Source organism: Coregonus clupeaformis, chromosome 27 (genome assembly GCF_020615455.1).
Source record: "Coregonus clupeaformis isolate EN_2021a chromosome 27, ASM2061545v1, whole genome shotgun sequence".
Taxonomy (NCBI): domain Eukaryota; kingdom Metazoa; phylum Chordata; class Actinopteri; order Salmoniformes; family Salmonidae; genus Coregonus; species Coregonus clupeaformis.
In genome coordinates, this window is record NC_059218.1 from 12,113,859 (window position 1) to 12,135,538 (window position 21,680).

Sequence of the window (21,680 nt, forward strand, 5' to 3'; positions counted from 1 at the left end):
CAGCCCTTAGCTTAATTATTGCTTAATTATACCACAGCGTTGTTAAATACTAATTTCAGATTGGCTAGAAGGACATTCTAGAGTGGTCATTATATTTTGTGAGAGATTTATTATGTTTATAATTGATGGGATGACTAACTTAGAAAGAATGCATTCTTGACTGGGCTAATGTAGGTTGTGACACCTGGCAAGCTGTGATTGATGTGAAGAGCTGTTTTAGGAGGTAAAGGGAGATAGGGATTTGTGTCTCCAGATGCTGGAATATACTGGTTCTTTGTGATCTGTGAACCTTCCTTGGACGTAGGAATGGTGTCTAAGGGAGCTGGCTCTTCTCACTATGACAGGTTGTTATGATATGGACATATGCCTGGTAACAGAGATGCATCAACGGATTGACTGAGTAAGTCTAAACCACGCTCAAGTCTCTACTCTAATTGGTCAGCAGAGAGGTGGGAAACTCCCTCTGTCAGAGTATTTGAGCAAGAACCCAGAACAATGGGTTAGTTCTCTGGGGTGCCCTGCGAGGTATTTCAGAGAGCCCGTATATACGAAACATCATATTTACCATTGAAGGTTTTTGCATTAATTAAAATAACTAGTATATCTTAGAAGTCGTGTTGACCTCTTTTGTTCCTAATACCAGATTTGAATTGACGCAACTTTGACAATTTACTGTAGATATACAGGACAGCATTGTCTCACATCAGACAGTGATTCAAATTCACTTTCGAATTCACAAATTCAAATTCAGACGGCCGTCATGCTGATCTGTCTGATTACTTGCAAACACTCATGAGATTGCTAAAAATAAGTTTGGCCAGTTTCTAAACCTTTAGACCCGATTAAGTGCTTCTGCACATGAGCTTAGCTAGTGTAGCACATGGGGATTTGTGACACGTACTCCTTAGCCTTAAGTGTCCCGCTTGCGTCGCCTCATTATCTAGCTTTTGAGGTGGCCGGATCAGCTAAGACGCTTGAGTGCGGTCACGTGTGTTTGTGAGGCAGAAGACCCGAGTTTGTGCCAGGTATGGGCCAAAATAGGAGGAAGTGGTACTTGCTAAGCAGCGTGACGGCGTTTACACTAGCCAACGTCGCCATTGCATCGTCTACAAGTGTTATAGGGGATTTCTATTGAAGAAGCAGTGTCTGCCTATTTTCATACTGTACCGTGTTCATACTGCTACAATATGCTGCCCTAACTAGGGGTGTGAATGTTTAAACGACAGTGGGATCGTTAACGTTTAGAAAAAATCCCTAACCGAAAAACCTAAAATCACAGTGCAGTTATCACAAAACTACCACTAACAGGCCCCGATCATCATAAAGGGAAAAATATAAATAAATGCTGTAACATTAGTAGGAGATATGCATCTTTCAAAAGATTTGCCACGGATCGAAAGCGCTCTGCACGTCATCATCGTTAGCAGTTAGAAAAATGGCAGAGTGAGACAGCAGCGAAGCCCTGTATGGCAACAGCCTACTTTGAGAAGTTACATGAGAAGGTGATGAAATGCAAACTTTGCTAGGTGGAATTGAGCTACATTGGCAGTACAGGTGCGATGCTGAAAGGGATGATAACCCGTAGAAAATCACAGCGCTGATTACTGAAACGATTGCAGTAATGCACTTGATATGCAGCCAATGTGAGAATGTCGGCTTTAATACCCTAATGGCATATCTAGAAACAAGCCTTGTTAGACGTCTATGAATACGCTGTCATACATCACTGCAACGAGCAATCACATTGATGAGAAGTGGGACGAAGTACGTACTGAAAACTGAGAACATGGAGGACAGGCACACAACAGAGAAACTAAAACTGCATTAATCCCATTGTTGCGGAGTGGAAGGTGTGTGCCGTCTGGTAGGGGTTTCCACTAGATACGACAGCCACAACGTCAATATATAATTTTGGGGGGGCTATATTGTAAAAATGTATGAAAACAAATGTATATTTTTGGCCTTAATTTAAGGTTAGAGTTAGGCATAAGGTTAGCAGTGTGGTTAATGTTAGGGTTAGGTTTAAAATCACATTTTAAGAAGATATATTGTAGAAATACGCAGGCGTTATGACTTTGTGGTTGTTGTAACTGGTGACTACCGGTAGGTAGTAGCCAGGACTGCGGCAGATTGAACTGCATTGCCCCCTAACGGTCATACTCAGAACCACATCTGAATTGTGAGCTCGTCATTTTACATGTTTTCATTTATTTATGATATTTGTTTTAATGGCACTTTAACCGTTAAGACAAATGTTACATCCCTAGTCCTAACATTTGATAAATGTTACCAAGATGACGTCACCCACTGAACCCCCTTTCATCCTCAAAAGAGTAGGAGTTAATCTTACCAAAAACGATAAACCTGTAGCTAATATTTACGTTTTTCTTCATGAGCATGTCTTCACTACCTAATTCTACATCTAGCTAAGGTGTTTGTGGTGGTAGAATCAGTATTTATGAAATTTGAAATGTGCAGGAAAATCTAGTAGTATCTGCTTGCTGGCTGAAACAGTCTCAAATCAAGCCATATGAAACGAAAAAGGGAGGGATGCTAACAACGCCAGTTCACACACTCAATGCTGAATACTCCCTCTAGCTAGCGCAGAAGTTGTAGCTAATGCACAAAGGTTATCTCGTTAGCCAACTGTTACAAAGTAGCGAGGCACAGTGCCAGCTTCTGTCAGAGTCAAATACATGCCAATTTCTGAGAACAGTCTCATAACTTTGGTGCCATACAACTTCATCAACAACCTGGCAAACTAGCTACCGTTTGGCCATTCAAACAAGCTTGCTCAGCTGATCGAGCTTGGTTTGCCGCCAGTGCGTCATAGCTACTAAGGGCGAGAGCGGAGTGATTTTGAAAATTAAGAACTAGTGTTAGGCGGATGAGAAAAATCTATTTTTTTATTAATTCCAAGTCCTACAAGACAGATAGGTTGAGGGACGAGCTGTGAGCAGGAGTGACGACATCTGACGTGACACAATGTACGGGACAGTTGGAAAGATATAGGACACCTCTGAAGTAGTTCCAACAATAGGCGCCTTTTTACCGTTCTAAAGCACTGCACCATGCAGAACATACTTGCTACAAAGTTACAGAAAGCTAAACAACAACCACACAAACTGAAATTGGATACATTGTAAATGCAGGTCCAGCAAGGTAAAACTTCGCTAGCTAGCAGTCATTCATTTGTTTTTGCAGAGACATATTTTTTGCAGCTTCTGATGACTGGGACAGGTGTGTGTGTGTGTGTGTGTGTGTGTGTGTGTGTGTGTGTGAAAAGAGAAAGCAGGAGGGCAGTCAGACTAAGAGCACATTGCAATGAACCTGGACAGTCCTTGTAAGACTAAGAGCCTTGCTGTGGAAATGTGCAAGAATGACAACTATGCTAAATAATCCGAGCCTGTTGAGAGGAGAGAGAACGGGGTTAAATAAACAACTAATTGTAATACTTCTTTATCCTCTCAGTTAGAAAGCTATGTTCAGACACAACATGGTAGTCTATACAGTACACTGTACAGTGTCTGAATGAGCAAGCACCAGCCAGAGCTACACTCGGTTGTTCGGTCAGTCGACAGCAACACACACACCAACACCTTCCAACCGCCAGGCCGGCTGTTAATCACCACAGTAAAAACTGCTCTCCAGCAAAACCATCAGCCAACATTCTATAAGTGTGAGGTGACATCACACACACATACACACCTGCTCTGGTCTTTTTATAGCCAGAGGGGCGCGAGAGGATAGAGAGAAAGGGGTGACAGAGGGGAGAGAGAGGAGAACGGGAACAAGAGGGGGAAATAGGAGAGAAGGGTTGAGAGAGGAGAGAGAGGGGTAGAGAGAAGAGAGAGAAGGGTTATAGAGGGCCCCTCAGACTGCTTTGAGGAGACAGAACAGGATGGGATCGGACGCGGTCTGTGGTCGTAGTGACTGCTGTGCTGACAGACACCTGTGTGGAGTTAGCATTAGGGTTGAGTGATGACTGGAATGACACATCGTCCCATCCAAACATTGTTGATATACTATTGTATAGTCTACAAAAAGTCCCACTGTACCTAACATCATTACTGTACTTTAGACATACAAGTTACCAAACCCGGTCTCAGGGATGGCTATCTCTGGAAATTCCTTTGATCTCTACTGAGTTTGGTAAATCAGCTTTTAGTTTTCTTGCACCTTATTTTTGGAACAATCTTCAAAATGTTCCTAAATTTGATGTTTTGGTGCCTCTACAGTCGTGGTCAAAAGTTTTGAGAATGACACAAGTATTGGTCTTCACAAAGTTTGCTGCTTCAGTGTTTTTAGATATTTTTGTCAGATGTTACTATGGTGTACTGAAGTATAATTACAAGCATTCCATAAGTGTCAAAGGCTTTTATTGACAATTACATTAAGTTTATGCAAAGAGTCAATATTTGCAGTGTTGACCCTTCTTTTTCATGACCTCTGCAATCCGCCCTGACATGCTGTCAATTAACTTCTGGGCCACATCCTGACTGATGGCAGCCCATTCTTGCATAATCAATGCTTGGAGTTTGTCAGAATTTGTGGGTTTTTGTTTGTCCTTCCGCCTCTTGAGGATCGACCACAAGTTCTCAATGGGATTAAGGTCTGGGGAGTTTCCTGGCCATGGACCAAAATGTCGATGTTTTGTTCCCCGAGCCACTTAATTATCACTTTTGCCTTATGGCAAGGTGCTCCATCATGCTGGAAAAGGCATTGTTCGTCACCAAACTGTTCTTGGATGGTTGGGAGAAGTTGCTCTCGGAGGATGTGTTGGTACCATTCTTTATTCTTGGCTGTGTTCTTAGGTAAAATTGTGAGTGAGCTCACTCCCTTGGCTGAGAAGCAACCCCACACATGAATGGGCTCAGGATGCTTTACTGTTGGCATGACACAGGACTGATGGTAGCGCTCACCTTGTCTTCTCCGGACAAGCTTTTTTCCGGATGCCCCAAACAATCGGAAAGGGGATTCATCAGAGAAAATGACTTTACCCCAGTCCTCAGCAGTCCAATCCCTGTACCTTTTGCAGAATATCAGTCTGTCCCTGATGTTTTTCCTGGAGAGAAGTGTCTTCCTCGCTGCCCTTCTTGACACCAGGCCATCCTCCAAAAGTCTTCGCCTCACTGTGCGTGCAGATGCACTCACACCTGCCTGCTGCCATTCCTGAGCAAGCTCTGCACTGGTGGTGCCCCGATCCCGCAGCTGAATCAACTTTAGGAGACGGTACTGGAGCTTGCTGGACTTTCTTGGGCGCCCTGAAGCCTTCTTCACAACAATTGAACCTCTCTCCTTTAAGTTCTTGATGATCCGATAAATGGTTGATTTAGGTGCAATCTTACTAGCAGCAAAATCCTTGCCTGTGAAGCCCTTTTTGTACAAAGCAATGATGACGGCACATGTTTCCTTGCAGGTAACCATGGTTAACGTGGTCCTCTGTAGCTCAGTTGGTAGAGCACGGCGCTTGTAATGCCAAGGTAGTGGGTTCGATCCCCGGGACCACCCATACACAAAAAATGTATGCAGGCATGACTGTAAGTCGCTTTGGATAAAAGCGTCTGCTAAATGGCATATTATATTATATTATATTATAAGAACAATGATTTCAAGCACCACCCTCCTTTTAAAACTTCCAGTCTGTTATTCTAACTCAATCAGCATGACAGAGTGATCTCCAGCCTTGTCCTCGTCAACACTCTCACCTGTGTTAACAAGAGAATCACTGACATGTCAGCTGGTCCTTTTGTGTCAGGGCTGAAATGCAGTGGAAATGTTTTTGGGGATTAAGTTCATTTTCATGGCAAAGAGGGACTTTGCAATTAATTACAATTCATCTGATCACTCTTCATAACATTCTGGAGTATATGCAAATTGCCATCATAAAAAATGAGGCAGCAGACTTTGTGAAAATTAACATTTGTGTCATTCTCAAAACTTTTGACCACGACTGTAGGCCAATTCAGAAAGCTGATTGAGGACCTTATTACTGATGAATGTGTTTGTTTTTTATGACCGTGTTTTTCCTTTTTGCTTGCATTTTGTATTTATATTTGGATGTGTGCATTTTCTGTAATTTCTGTAATTCAGGGCTCATCTGTAAAAGAGACCTTGGTCTCAGTATGACTCCGTGATAAAATAAAGGTTAGATAAATAAAGAACATTTAGGCTATGGCAATTAGGGAAAAGGCCATTTGGCATGTCGCCCTGCTGTGTGATCAGTGCCAGACTCCAGCGGTACAGTAAAGTTCAAATATGCTAAACAATCATTTGGGACATCACGGTGTTGTCACCATCGACGATGGCTGTCAAACATCGTCGATAGATGATGCAATCGTAAAATCGCCCAACCCTAGTTAGTGTTCCATTCCACACTGCAGTAGAGTCCACTCAGCTCACAGGGATCTCAATGCAGCGGGACTGAGACTCATCGCTCACGCTCACACTGGAGAGAGCAGGAGAGGGCTAAATACAGGCAATGAGACTGCAGAACAGAAACTCAGATTGTGTCTTTGAGAGCACTGCAGATTTGAACACACTTATAGTGTGCGTGCAATGCAGATTTGAACATGCACAGCTCAAAACAACACATCAGTGTGTGATGTGGATAATCTAGTAATAGGCTAACCGCTAAAGGATCATCTTTATGTATAAAACACACACTGCTCATAGCCAAATCAGAGCCACACCACTCAGTGCCAATAGCACTGCCTGTGAGACCCAGCAGACTTAGAGGTCTTCAATTCTCATCACACAATATGCTACCCAGAGCCCTGTCCCACGCAAAGCTGTTAGGACCGCTGCCAAAGAGCTCAGTCAGTGGAATGCCTTTTTACACACACACACACACACACACACACACACACACAGCAATAGCCACACACAAACACAGCGATAGCCACACACGCACGCGCACACACACACACAAATGTACCAGTCAGCTAGAGTTTACAAGTCCAACGGCTGTCTGTAACATGATCCGGCTGAGGCTCATTCATTAGCTCTGAATAACTCACATCAATCACTGCCATATTAGGCCTACTGTTAATACGCTACATGAATACAATTCTTATACTCTGATGAATGCAGCTACTCTTTCAGCAAATTAAACAGCAGAAGTAGGCTACACAGATCTCATGGTTCCACTTCTAAACCGAATGACGAGGTTCCTCTAGCCGAGTACCCCAAAACCTAGGAGTACCCCCGTCTGCCTGAAGAGTATTACCAAAACACACACAATCACAACTCCCTCCAGCTCCACCACAGAAAATAACTGAGCTAAATCTCTGCTTCTGAACCAGCTCTGTGTTGGAGGAACACCCTGTGGTAATACTGAGAGCCATTGTACAGGCTGTCCTTTGGGAAGTCTGCCAGGCCCAGGCCCAGGCGTACAGGGCAACTTTCTCTCCCTTCGGCTTTACTTGGATTCCCTTTGATGGAGCGAAGATTGTGTCCCATTGAAGATAGCATTGGGACATATTTAAGTGTTACGTCATAACAGAGTGATCTATGCTTCCGTGGTATTATTGTAGAATACATTTAAAAAAGTAAATTATCAATGGCATGCAGCTTGCGTAGCTCTGAATGAGCTATTGACACACACACACGCACGCATGCACGCACGCACGCACGCTCGCTCCTGTTCAAAGAGATGGTAAAAGGAAGTGGAGAGACTAATCTGTCATCGAGCCAAGATTAGGTCATTCTGAAGTACAAAAGGTCGTGTGCTGTCTGTGTCCAATCAACACTACACACAAGTGAGTAAGAAAATGACAGCGTATGTCTAGGCTTTACTGTATATGAATGCATGTAGGTGTGTGTCTGTCTGTGTGTGTCGGTGTCTGGATCTGTATGTGTGTGGGTGTGTGTGTGTGTCCTTCAGAACACAGTGATTAAGGCTGGAAATTGCCAGGGACGATAGAATATATTGGATTCTCACGATTCTATATGTATTGCGAGTCGATACTGCGTATTTATTGCAATTTGATACTGCGTATTTATTGCAATTTGGTGTTCCAAATATATTGCTCACTATATGTCTGCTGCAGAGAGACAAAATAACATGCTGAAAACATGTTGACTATTTAAAACAAGAAGATGGAGAACAAGCTATATGATGAAAAATACTGGAGTTTTGGCGCAGGTACAGCAGACTAGTCCTAGCTAACGCCATATTATATTTTTTACAAATCGATCGTGTGAGTCAAAGCATCGCTATAATATCATCCAAAATAATATAACGATATTTAACTGCGTCAATTCCCCCCCCCCCCCATCACTAGTGTATATGAACAACTGTGTGTGCGCGCGCGTGTGTAGCACCCTCAAATCAGCTCATTTGTGAGGCGCGAGTGCTTTATATTTACTGCTGCTGGCAAGCCGCCAGGGGCCACCGCAAAGCATCCAGGGACAGCCAGGCTATTTTGGGGGCTGTTGCAAGGGAGTGCTTATCCACGATGCAACTCTGCATGAGCAGCACGCAGCGCCAGGCTTGCTGCAAAGTATGACACCCCAATCAAATGTTATTTAAAATACCCTAGCCTCCATGCAAACTCACTCCATTCAATCCTTTGTAATTTGATCATCAAATCTACTTAGTGTATTTTTTCTAACCCCCTCCATACCCTTTACCTGACTTGACTATCTATGAGCACAGCATAGCCACACACACACACACACACACACACACACACACACACACACACACACACACACACACACACACACACACACACACACACACACACACACACACACACACACTGCAGAGAGAGGGCTAAAAATCAGGACACACCCATAACTCCAGGCATGTCAGAGAGGAGAGAGAGCTGTGAGAGGGGACTGGGTGACCAACAGCAGATGGAGTAAGAACTGAGGGGTATACTATGATTGAAGCGAGACCTGAACAAAAATAAAATGCAACATCTATCTATGGATTTCACATGACTGGGCAGGGGCGCAGCCATAGGTGGCCTGGGAGGGCATAGGCCCACTCACCTGGGAGCCAGGACCAGCCAATCAGTTTTTCCCCCAAAAAAGGGCTTTATTACAGACAGAAATACTTCAGTTTCATCAGCTGTCCGGGTGGCTGGTCTCCGACGATCCCGCAGGTGAAGGTCCTGGGCTGGCATGGCTACACGTGGTCTGCGGTTGTGAGGCCGGTTGTACGTACTGCCAAATTCTCTAAAATGACATTGGAGGGGGCTTATGGTAGAGAAATTCAATTCAATTCTCTAGCTACAGCTTTCGTGAACGTTCCTGCAGTCAGTATGCCAATTGCACGCTCTCTCAAAACTTGAGACATCTGTGGCATTGTGTTGTGTGACAAAACCGCACATTTTAGAGTGGCCTTTAATTGTCCCCAGCACAAGGGGCATCTGTGTAATAATCATGCTGTTTAATCAGCTTGTTAATATGCAACACCTGTCAGGTGGATGGATTATCTTGGCAAAGGAGAAATGCTGACTAACAGGGATGTAAACAAATTTGTGCACAAAATTGGAGATTAATAAGCTTTTTGTGCGTATGGAAAATTCCAGGGATTTTTTATTTCAGCTCATGAAACATGGGACCAACAATGTTGCATTGATATTTTTGTTCAGTATACTTATGTCTTTATCAAGTCATTCCCCCCAGGGCTCAAAATTAAGGGTGTCCTGTCATTCCTGGGACGAAAAAAAATATTTATACTGTTCAAAATAGACTAAAAAAGGTTGATGAAAAAAAGGTTGATGCAACAGATCAGACCGTTTACCTTAAAATGCTGATCGTTTAATTTCTTCATATTATACGCTCAACGAACCATGCCTCAAGTATGTCGACAGAATCAAGCCTTTAGACGTCAATTATCATTCATTATATTTGCATCAGCTTGGACAAGAGGCTGTAGCCAATATGCATATCACCTACACTTTGACATGTAGGCTTTTTTTATTTATGTACAGTGCATTCGGAAAGTACTCAGACCCCTAGACTTTTTCCACTTTGTTACGTTACAGCATTATTCTAAAATTGATGAAATATGTTTTGTTCCTCATCAATCTACACACAATACCCCATAATGACAAAGTGAAAACAGGTTTTTAGAAATGTTAGCAAATGTATTAAAAACAAAAAACAGAAATACATTATTTACATAAGTATTCAGACCCTTTGCTATGAGACTCGAAATTGAGCTCAGGTGCATCCTGTTTCCATTGCTCATCCTTGAGATGTTTCTACAACTTGATTGGAGTCCACCTGTGGTAAATTAAATTGATTGGACATGATTTGGAAAGGCACACACCTGACTATACAAGGTCCCACAGTTGACAGTGCATGTCAGAGCAAAAACCAAGCCATGAGGTCGAAGGAATTGTGCGTAGAGCTCCGAGACAGGATTGTGTCGAGGCACATATCTGGGGAAGCGTACCAAAACATTTCTGCAGCTTTGAAGGTCCCCAAGAACACAGTGGCCTCCATCATTTGTTTGGAAGTTTGGAACCACCAAGACGCTTCCTAGAACTGGCCGCCCGGCCAAACTGAGCAATCGGGGGAGAAGGGCCTTGGTCAGGGAGGTGACCAAGAACCCGATGGTCACTCTGACAGAGCGCCAGAGTTCCCCTGTGGAGATGGGAGACCTTCCAGAAGGACAACCATCTCTGCAGCACTCCACCAATCAGGCCTTTTGGTAGAGTGGCCAAACGGACGCCACTCCTCAGTAAAAAGACCCTGACAGCCCGCTTGGAGTTTGCCAAAAAGCACCTAAAGGACTCAGACCATGAGAAACAAGATTCTCTGGTCTGATGAAACCAAGATTGAACTCTTTGGTCTGAATGCCAAGTGTCACGTCTGGAGGAAATCTGACACCATCCCTACGGTGAAGCACGGTGGTGGCAGAATCATGCTGTGGATAAGTTTTTCAGCAGCAGCGACTGGGAGACTAGTCTGGAGGTAGAGAGAGATCGTTGATGAAAACCTGCTCCAGAGCGCTCAGGACCTCAGACTGGAGCGAAGGTTCACCTTCCAACAGGACAACGACCCTTAGCACACAGCCAAGACAATGCAGGAGTGGCTTCGGGACAATGTCCTTCAGTAGCCCAGCCAGAGCCAGGACTTGAACCCGATCGAACGTCTCTTGGATGTAACATAACAAAATGTGAAAAAAGTCAAGGGGTCTGAATACTTTCCGAATGCACTGTATATGAAAATTCGATTAGAATATTATTCAAAATGTTGGCCTCACTGATCCAATTTGGATCGGAGTAATTGCGATTTGTGTGTGATTGTTTTTTTTACTTATCCATTAGGACAACTCAAATCTATATACTTCTTGACCTACTTATTATTTTTTACTTGTCCCAGACAAGAGAGTACAAAGTGTTAATGTCGAGCTCTGCACTACATTCGGGATAAATGGAGTTAGCCCTGAGTTAGCCTGCCCGGGAACAGATTAGTTCTGAAGGATTCGTTGCCATATACAGTGGGGAGAACAAGTATTTGATACACTGCCGATTTTGCAGGTTTTCCTACTTACAAAGAATGTAGAGGTCTGTAATTTTTATCATAGGTACACTTTAACTGTGAGAAACGGAATCTAAAACAAAAATCCAGAAAATCACATTGTATGATTTTTAAGTAATTAATTTGCATTTTATTGCATGACATAAGTATTTTGATACATCAGAAAAGCAGAACTTAATATTTGGTACAGAAACCTTTGTTTGCAATTACAGAGATCATACATTTCCTGTAGGTGTTGACCAGGTTTGCACACACTGCAGCAGGGATTTTGGCCCACTCCTCCATACAGACCTTCTCCAGATCCTTCAGGTTTCGGGGCTGTTGCTGGGCAATACGGACTTTCAGCTCCCTCCAAAGATTTTCTATTGGGCTCAGGTCTGGAGACTGGCTAGGCCACTCCAGGACCTTGAGATGCTTCTCTACGCAGCCACTCCTTAGTTGCCCTGGCTGTGTGTTTCTGGTTGTTGTCATGCTGGAAGACCCAGCCACAACCCATCTTCAATGCTCTTACTGAGGGAAGGAGGTTGTTGGCCAAGATCTCGCGATACATGGCCCCATCCATCCTCCCCTCAATACGGTGCAGTCGTCCTGTCCCCTTTGCAGAAAAGCATCCCCAAAGAATGATGTTTCCACCTCCATGCTTCACGGTTGGGATGGTGTTCTTGGGGTTGTACTCATCCTTCTTCTTCCTCCAAACACGGCGAGTGGAGTTTAGACCAAAAAGCTCTATTTTTGTCTCATCAGACCACATGACCTTCTCCCATTCCTCCTCTGGATCATCCAGATGGTCATTGGCAAACTTCAGACGGGCCTGGACATGCGCTGGCTTGAGCAGGGGGACCTTGCGTGCGCTGCAGGATTTTAATCCATGACGGCGTAGTGTGTTACTAATGGTTTTCTTTGAGACTGTGGTCCCAGCTCTCTTCAGGTCATTGACCAGGTCCTGCCGTGTAGTTCTGGGCTGATCCCTCACCTTCCTCATGATCATTGATGCCCCACGAGGTGAGATCTTGCATGGAGCCCCAGACCGAGGGTGATTGACCGTCATCTTGAACTTCTTCCATTTTCTTCCAGTTGTTGCCTTCTCACCAAGCTGCTTGCCTATTGTCCTGTAACCCATCCCAGCCGTGTGCAGGTCTACAATTTTATCCCTGATGTCCTTACACAGCTCTCTGGTCTTGGCCATTGTGGAGAGGTTGGAGTCTGTTTGATTGAGTGTGTGGACAGGTATCTTTTATACAGGTAACGAGTTCAAACAGGTGCAGTTAATACCGGTAATGAGTGGTGAACAGGAGGGCTTCTTAAAGAAAAACTAACAGGTCTGTGAGCCGCGGAATTCTTACTGGTTGTTAGGTGATCAAATACTTATGTCATGCAATAAAATGCAAATTAATTACTTAAAAATCATACAATGTGATTTTCTGGATTTTTGTTTTAGATTCCGTCTCTCACAGTTGAAGTGTACCTATGATAAAAATTACAGACCTCTACATGCTTTGTAAGTAGGAAAACCTGCAAAATCGGCAGTGTATCAAATACTTGTTCTCCCCACTGTACATTTACCTGTCTGAAAGGTGAGCCACTTTCATAGTATCGGTTATCCAGAGTTGAACTCAGAGTTGACCAAAGTTACCTCGCTACCTTCTCAAATCACATTGGTCTTTGGTCTTAAATGTCCCAAACATGGCATGATGACACATCAACTGAATTAATTAAGATCACACATCTGACTGATCGATTGATTAACCACAGATCTGCTGTGTCAACTAGGAGAGGGCATCAAGGGATACTGTGAGATTCCCTTGAGATTCTGACATAAAAATGGATAGCGTTTTTATGTCTCTGCATGCAGTATGAAGGAAGTTAGTGTTAGTTTTGAGAGCCAATGCTAACTAGCGTTAGCACAATGACTGGAAGTGTAAAAGTACAGTAGCATTGTATCCCTCCCTTTAACCTTACTAACTCTTCTTGCAATAATCAGTCATTCTAATAGTTAGTAACACTAATAGTAGGGCAACCACCCAACATTGACACAGAGTATGATTAAGTGCTAAGAATATTCCCCCCCCCCAAAAAAAGCTTAAGAACAACACCACTTTGATGTTGTTGGCTTGCTCGTAACGGAAGACTGTATTCTTGGCAATGGCGAGAGCCAGTCAGGAAATGAGGTCAGATTATATTCACTGGTATAAAAGGGAGGCAGAGAGAGCGAAAGAGGGAGAGGGATAATATAAGTGATTTCATGTTGAATAAGCTGCAGTTTTGGGTTAGTTCCTATCCAGCTGTGAGTTTTTGCCTTCAGCTGAGCCGGTCAGCAGGACTCCATCCAGATGCTGCTTTATCTGACCCCCCCCTCCCTAGAGACGTGCACACAGACACACACACACACACAAAGTCACCTACATATGTATTGCTTGTGTCTGGTATTGAATGTGAAAAAGGACAAGACAACCAGACTCAAATGGTCAAGGTCACTCATTCAAACACAGATCATCTTTGATTAATCCACAGATTACAGCGACGAGACAACGACTCTCCAGCCAACCTCGATCCTAAACCAACCTCACTAGCAGTCATGAGACAGTATTAGTAGTACAATTGTAAACCTGAGCTCCCAGACAGTCTAGTCCAGTTTTATCCTAACCTAGTCCTCTCCTCACAATATTTAGTAGCGCATTATGACAGTTCAGAAAACCTCCGCTCACAGACAGACCCAGCAGCCCAGTCCTGTGTTAACCTAGTTCGTCACCTCACAGTAGTGATATAGACATATAGCTCAGCTCACAGACCCAGCAGCCCAGACCCCATCCTAGTCTAGTTCCTCACCTCACAGGTGTTGTAGTCATCAGAGTCCAGCAGGAGGCAGAGTTTGGGCAGCAGCTCAGGCCAGTTCTGCAGCTCCCCTTTGGAGGCGATGGTGGTGATGAGGATACCTGGGTCAGGAGAGAGAGAAGAGAGAGAGACAGAGACCGACAGAGAGAGAGAGAGAGAGAGCGAGAGAGAGGACAGAGAGACAGAGATGAGACAGGTCTCCTCGAAGCAACTCTACAATCAATCAACCCTCCCTTATAACAATCACCTCAGTGCTTAGTCATCATCATCAGGATTGGCAGAGCTAATATCCTGCACTTTGAGTCAGTTTATGATAGGTGATTCACACACTCCTGTTTGTTAATTTCTGTCAGATGTGTGGTAACCATGGCAACAGAGCCCTGGCACAGTCTGTTGCCTGCCTGCTGACTGATAAGGAGGCACCATGAAAACACATTTGGTTATCTCAACAAGCCAGCTGGCTAATCAAACCTTCAGAAATAACCATGCAGCCAGACACCAGCGAGATGGAGGGAGTTCTATTACCCTGAGCCGCGGTGTACCAGTCTATGCCCTGTGACGTGAACAGGCAAAAGCGGTGAGGGAGGAGCGCCCTTCTCAAATCAAACAATCAGGGGACTCGTCATGTTGGCAATAGACTTATATTTTCCATAAAATATGTAAGATTTTTGGGAAGGTGGGAAGGCAGATATTTATTTTATTTTTTTTGCAATCACTTTTGCATGGGAAACAATTAATCCTACTCATTACTCCACGTGCATAATCTAGCCTATGCTACGGCACTTTTGTTTTGAGCGGATTTCGCCGTGGGCTTTCAACAGGGCACCTGGCTCACACCTACAAGGCAGCCCGGTTCCAAAAAGAAAGCAATCACTTTTCACCCGGTGCAAACTTCTCCCACAGAGGTAACCCGGGCCAGATAATCGAATCCCCTCAATGACTCAAAGTTTCAGGTCAATACAGTACGAGTCATAATAGCCATAAAACACGGTGGTCAAACATTTTAATGGTTCCAATAGTTTTTTCACAATTCATTTTTCCATGTTGTGATTTGGTGTAGGCTTACCCTCTTGTGACTTTTTGATAACTGTGTAAATCTCTTTCGGACAAGGTGACTTTTATCAATATATTTGTCTGTAGTCACTCCTCAAAGATGAAATGCTAATTAGCCGCTAATGTGGCTATCATACAGAACTACACATGCCTGTCCCATGCTTCACGTAAGTCACCAGGGCTATGATGATCTGGACGAAACCGAGGCAAAGGTAAGAATATCGGGATCATTTAGCGGACGCTCTTATCCAGAGCAAATTAGAGGCGCAATTAGTGTTAAGTGCCTTGCTCAAGGGCACAGAGATTTTTCACCTAGTCAGCTCGGGATTTAAACCAGCAACCTTTCGGTTACTGGCCCAATGCTCTTAACCGCTAGTTAGTTAGCAACATTAGCCTAGTTAGATGGCTACATTAGCCGTCTATTTGTCTAGCCCTTTAAATGCATGAGAAATTGGGTCATAAAACAAGTTTTATAAACCAACAGTCCGACTTGCTAGTTAACTAGCTAACTAAAATGGTGAAGCTAAGCGTTCTTGATAATGTTTGTTTGTGTCTGTCTGTGGGTGAGGGGTGGGTACTTCAAGTACTATTTGACTAGCTAGCTGTATTATTTTGGTCTGGTTTATTGAGAGGTTTCAGAGATGGACTGATTCGCATGCTCGAGTCAACAGTGTGCTAACTTTACTGCGGGAAGACATTGATCTGTTTACCCTCTGGACAGCAGATGCTTATTAGTACAACTATAGGCACATTTATGTAACATTATTTAGTCCTACCTGCTATGGTGGGTTTTTAATTCATTGGTATTCACACGTTGGTTTTTGAGGTAAAGTTACTGTGATGTTATTGATGCCAAATTGCAAACCTTATTTGCACCTTCTCTATTCTAGAACCAATGGGTGCGCGCCTGAGGCTTATCACCTTTAAACCAGGTAAGCGGTTTCAACCTGGAACCAATGTTCCCTCTAAGCTGCGCGTCGGCGCGCAGCTCGCCAGGGACTGCTGCGAAAAAACACACACACACACACACACACACACACACACACACATTAGCCTTTTCAGAGAAGCACAAAATTGAACTTCACTCAACTTTCTAGAGTTTTCCCCGTTAGTTAACACTAACAACGTTTCATTTTACTCTGGGAATTGTGATGGAATCAACACAGTATTAGCCACTATCAATGCAACCTACCGAAACAAAACGAACTATGCAAGACATTTTGTTAGTTATAGGCAGAGCACACCGGAGTAGGATTCTATTGCATTGACAGGCACGACTCAGGCCCGTACACTACACAGACCGGTGCGCCTGTCACGGAATCAGCCGAGGCTGCTCCTCCTCCTTGCTCGGGCAGGCTTCGGCGTTCGTCGTCCCCGGAGTACTAGCTGCCACCGATCTATGTTTCGGTGTTTGACTTGTTTTGTCCTGATTGTGTACACCTGTTCCCCATTATGTTGTATTGTATTCCCTATTTAACCCTCTGTCGTTCATTGTGTGTTGTGTGTTATTGTATTCGTCATCGGCAGTGTTCATGTGCGGGTTATTTGAATCCTCCTTGTGTGGAGATAGTTTTTCTACTCTGGTTACTTTCGAGTAAAGTACGTTTCCAGTAAGCTCTGTGTCCTGCGTTTGACTTCGCCCACCGCATTCACCGTCGCATTCTGACAGCGCCATTACCAATCAGAGCTGCAGTAGGCCTTTATGCAATTTGACCATTGCCATATATGGATTTGTGCCATTCACTTTGAACTGGACTGTGTTTACAGCATGAGCAGTCACGATTATTATGCGCTTGCTTTGAGATCAAAGCGAGAGCTGCATGTAGCCACATGCGCACATTTGTTCATATTCTTTGCTAGTTTTATTTTCTTTTTTATTTAACTAGGCAAGTCAGTTAAGAACAAATTCTTATTTACAATGACGGCCTACACCGGCCAAACCCGGACGACCCTGGGCCAAGTGTGCGCCGCCCTATGGGACTCCCAATCACGGACGGTTGTGATACAGCCTGGAACCAGGGGGTCTGTAGTGACGCCTCAAGCACTGAGATGCAGTGCCTTAGACCGCTGCGCCACTCGGGTGAGTTAGTGAGTTATTAGCCCAGTTATAGCTCATTTGTAGTCGGCAATTTTTTCACGTATTAAAAGGGGCAGTGTTGTATTTTGAGACAGGCTTGAATAAGCCAAGTAGCCAATAGGCAGAGGGTAGCATAATTTGTCTGATTCTCTGTAATAATGGTATGGGAATAAAAAATGAATTTTATTTTGTAAAGTGGTTTCTTGCATCAAACACCACAAAATGTTCAGTCACCTCCTTGTCTGAAGGACAAGTGGATAAACAAGTTCATGTCAAGCCCTGCATGTTTTTTTCAAAAGTTTAATGGAATGTAAGCCTACATTGAACGCCACACATTGGCTGCTACTGTAGGCTGAATGATAGAACAGCTATTTCCATGTTCAAATTTTATGGGATGCATTTTCTCCATTGTTTTTGATGGTAGGCCACTCTGGTAGGCCTACATTATGATCAAATAACCACAGTAAAACAGTATATTAAAGCGGGTACAGCCTCAAGTGTTCACAGTAAACGTGCGCCGGAAGTTGCACAGAAATTTGCGCTCAGCAGACCAAAAAATTTGCTCAGTGCCTAAAAATATTAGAGGGAACATTGCCTGGAACACCATTCTCCTGCTTTGGTCTGTTTCAGTCATCGAAGAGAAGAAGTGTGTGAAGGGTTTTGTAATCAGGTATGAGCTGGGCTGGAACAAAAGCTTATACACTCCTGCCATTCAGATCTGGAGCTGTACACCCTTTTAAGTCATTATTCTGCACTACGGGTACAATGGAATTGATATACACTGAGTGTACAAAACATTAAGAACACCTGCTCTTTCCATGACAGACTGGCCAGGTGAATCCAGATGAAAGCTATGATCCCTTATTGAGGTCACTTGTTAAATCCACTTCAAAATCAGTGTTGATGAAGGGACATGGATTGTGTATGTGTGCCATTCAAAGGTTGAATGGGCAAGACAAAAGATTTAAGTGCCTTTGAACAGGGTATGGTAGTAGGTGCCAGGTGCACCGGTTTGTGTCAAGAATGGTGCACCACCCAAAGGGGGGGGACGACGACACTCAATTTTAGGAAGGTCTTCCTAATTTTTGGTATACTCATTGAGTGACACCAAAGCGGCGGCTGCTGCTAAGAAGTACAGCAGAGTAATTTGTAGCATCGTATTGCTTAGTTTATCATTTGTGTCAACTTTGAATTCAATCTAAGCCACAGGTTGTTAATGTCCTCCATTTTGTACACAGACCCGAAGATATTCAAGCAGGACATTGAGAGCAAATATCCCAAGTCTCCAATGGTCCCAAAACTGGATGATGTGCAGGGCTAAGTGACCACACACTCAAATGGACCTACAGTCGGGTTAAGACTCTTCCATCATTTAAACACAATAGACATAGTGTAAACCACCATGTTGTCAACAAAATGCTGTCCTCTATGCTTAAGTTGTGTATGGCTCGATTTGTGGAAAATGCTGTGATCACTCAGTCTTTCATGTTGTGATTCACAGACACACAAAAACCACCATTTGAATGCTGCAACTGCGACGGAAGGACGTTGAGGGACTGAGTATGACTGGACATGGGAGGGACGGATACTTGTGACAATGACCTACAAGGAGTGCAGAAGCACACCAGCATCCCCATGTTATGTTTATTCCATGGCCAACCATACCTCTAGCTACTCCTTATTCCACACTATGCATTCTATGCCCCATAGTTCCTCAACTTCGGACACTTTGGAACTCTCCATCTTATCTCTATAAACCCTCCCTACCTTCACCTATAAATGACAAGGGTGTTGACATGCATATAGGCATGGCTTCTTGGTTTTAAGTCTGTTAAGTGTGCATTTCTGTTTCTCATTACGCTGGTGTTGACCTAATATTTTATATTAAACCTACCTTACGCATCCAGTTGTTTCTCCATTTGTAACTCACCCACCAAAAATCACAATATGCTGTTTTACGTTGTGTTATTTGTGCTGGACTAATTCCTATAACGGAAAAGCAGAAGAATCTGTGCGCTCTCAGATAGTAATAATAGTTCATATGGTGCTCATTGATGTCCCAGGTTTGTGGCATTGATGAATAAATAATTGAATCTTTACTTCAGGTCAGATGTTTATATGTTACGTTAGGTATAAAAGGCATATGTATGCATTGTTAACTATTTTGATTTCTTTCAAACAATGTAATTGTTGGAGTTCATGTGTTTGACGTGATTGATGAGTGACTAGGTGCATTCTTGTCAAATAAATATACTTATTCATTCATGATTATGGAAACATTCTGCAATGAGTTAATCTGGCTTTGAATCTGGCTAGCTTCTTCAAATATAGAAAACTAGCCTATTCATCGCACATTGTAAACATCTGACTGCTACTAGCATAGTATTCTGTACAAGACCAGGGCTCCAGATTGCGACCATTTAGTCACATTTTGCAACCATTTGACTTGACTGTGCGAATTACATTTTTAATTGGACGCATCAATGCAAGCTGAAGATTCATTACATAGTCACCTCACTCAAAATCCCCGCTCTCCCTCTCCCCCGATGTGCGCTCCAGGAGAGAGAAAAAAGGCTTCGGATTGTAGAACATTTCAAAATCCAATTGCGGGAAATACAGTTTTGGAAGCAACTACTGCTGTTCTCAGCTTTCTGTTGGTATAATTTTGAAAAATGCTAATCGGCCACTGCAAGTGCATAGTGTAGCCGCTACAACTGCAAAGTTTTTTTAGGACATTACATTTGCTGTTAGATTAATACATGACTACTAGCAGTAGGTATTATATTTAGTGTTAGTAATCTAGTTAATGTGTTTTGAGTTTTCACTTCCTCGTGGTGAATTAGCCACAAAATAAATTAGCCTATGGTATATAAAGATGTAGGCAAATGTATCTCTAAATTCTGGAGCCCTATTTTAACAGTAAAATATGACAACACACTACTGTCAACCCACAATTCAGGATAATCACTGGATTATGTTGCTGTAAGTGCTGTTATTGTGAAGTGGAAACGTCTAGGAGCAACAATGGCTCAGCCGCGAAGTGGTAGACCACACAAGCTTACAGAATGGGACCACCGAGTGCTGAAGCGCGTAGCGCGTCAAAATCGTCTGTCCAAACTATTGGAACCATTTTCATATTTGACTGCTAGGTTTTATGGGTATTATGACATCAACACTGTTACACCTGTGAATAAAAATAACCTGAATACGTCATGCTACGGTATGGTTTAAAATGAACCCCACGCTAAAGCCTGATGGACATCCATAAAACGAGTCTACTGTAGCAGCTTGGCTTGTGGTACAAGATGACTGACACACAATAAAAGCAATTCAAATGCAATTTATTTATTTTTCAACTAGCCTGATCAAAAGCGGGCAAGCCATACATACAGTTGAAGTCGGAAGTTTACATACACCTTAGCCAACTACATTTAAACTGAGTTTTTCACAATTCCTGACATTTAATCCTAGTAACATTTCCCTGTCTTAGGTCAGTTAGGATCACCACTTTATTTTAAGAATGTGAAATGTCAGAATAATAGTAGAGCGAATGATTTATTTCAGCTTTTATTCCTTTCATCACATTCCCAGTGGGTCAGAAGTTTACATACACTCAATTAGTATTTGGTAGCATTGCCTTTAAATTGTTTAACTTGGGTCAAATGTTTCGGGTAGCCTTCCACAAGCTTCCCACAATAAGTTGGGTGAATTTTGGCCCATTCCTCCTGACAGAGCTGGTGTAACTGAGTCAGGTTTGTAGGCCTCCTTGCTTGCACATGCTTTTTCAGTTCTGCCTACACATTTTCTATAGGATGGAGGTCAGGGCTTTGTGATGGCCACTCCAATACCTTGACTTTGTTGTCCATTTTGCCACAACTTTGGAAGTATGCTTGGGGTCATTGTCCATTTGGAAGACCCATTTGCGACCAAGCTTTAACTTCCTGACTGATGTCTTGAGATGTTGTTTCAATATATCCACATAATTATCCTTCCTCATGATGCCATTTATTTTGTGAAGTGCACCAGCCCCTCCTGCAGCAAAGCACCCCCACAGCATGATGCTGCCACCCCCGTGCTTCACGGTTGGGATGATGTTTTTCGGCTTGCAAGTGTCCCCCTTTTTCCTCCAAACATAACGATGGTCATTATGGCCAAACAGTTCTATTTTTGTTTCATCAGACCAGAGGACATTTCTCCAAAAAGTACAATCTTT

At 43.3% G+C, this 21,680-nt stretch overlaps 1 protein-coding gene across 2 annotated transcripts in view; it reads right to left on the minus strand.

Annotated features, from left to right (window-relative positions):
* Window positions 1-21,680, minus strand: part of tnpo1 (transportin 1) — a 70,566-nt gene that overhangs the window by 38,537 nt on the left and 10,349 nt on the right. For both annotated transcript variants that reach the window (XR_005995757.2, XM_041850494.2), the window contains exon 5: window positions 14,332-14,438. Coding sequence is in view for 1 of the 2 variants with exons in the window: in XM_041850494.2 (XP_041706428.1) it covers window positions 14,332-14,438 (107 nt within the window). In the remaining variant the exon portion in view is untranslated. The remainder of the gene's footprint in view (window positions 1-14,331; window positions 14,439-21,680) is intronic.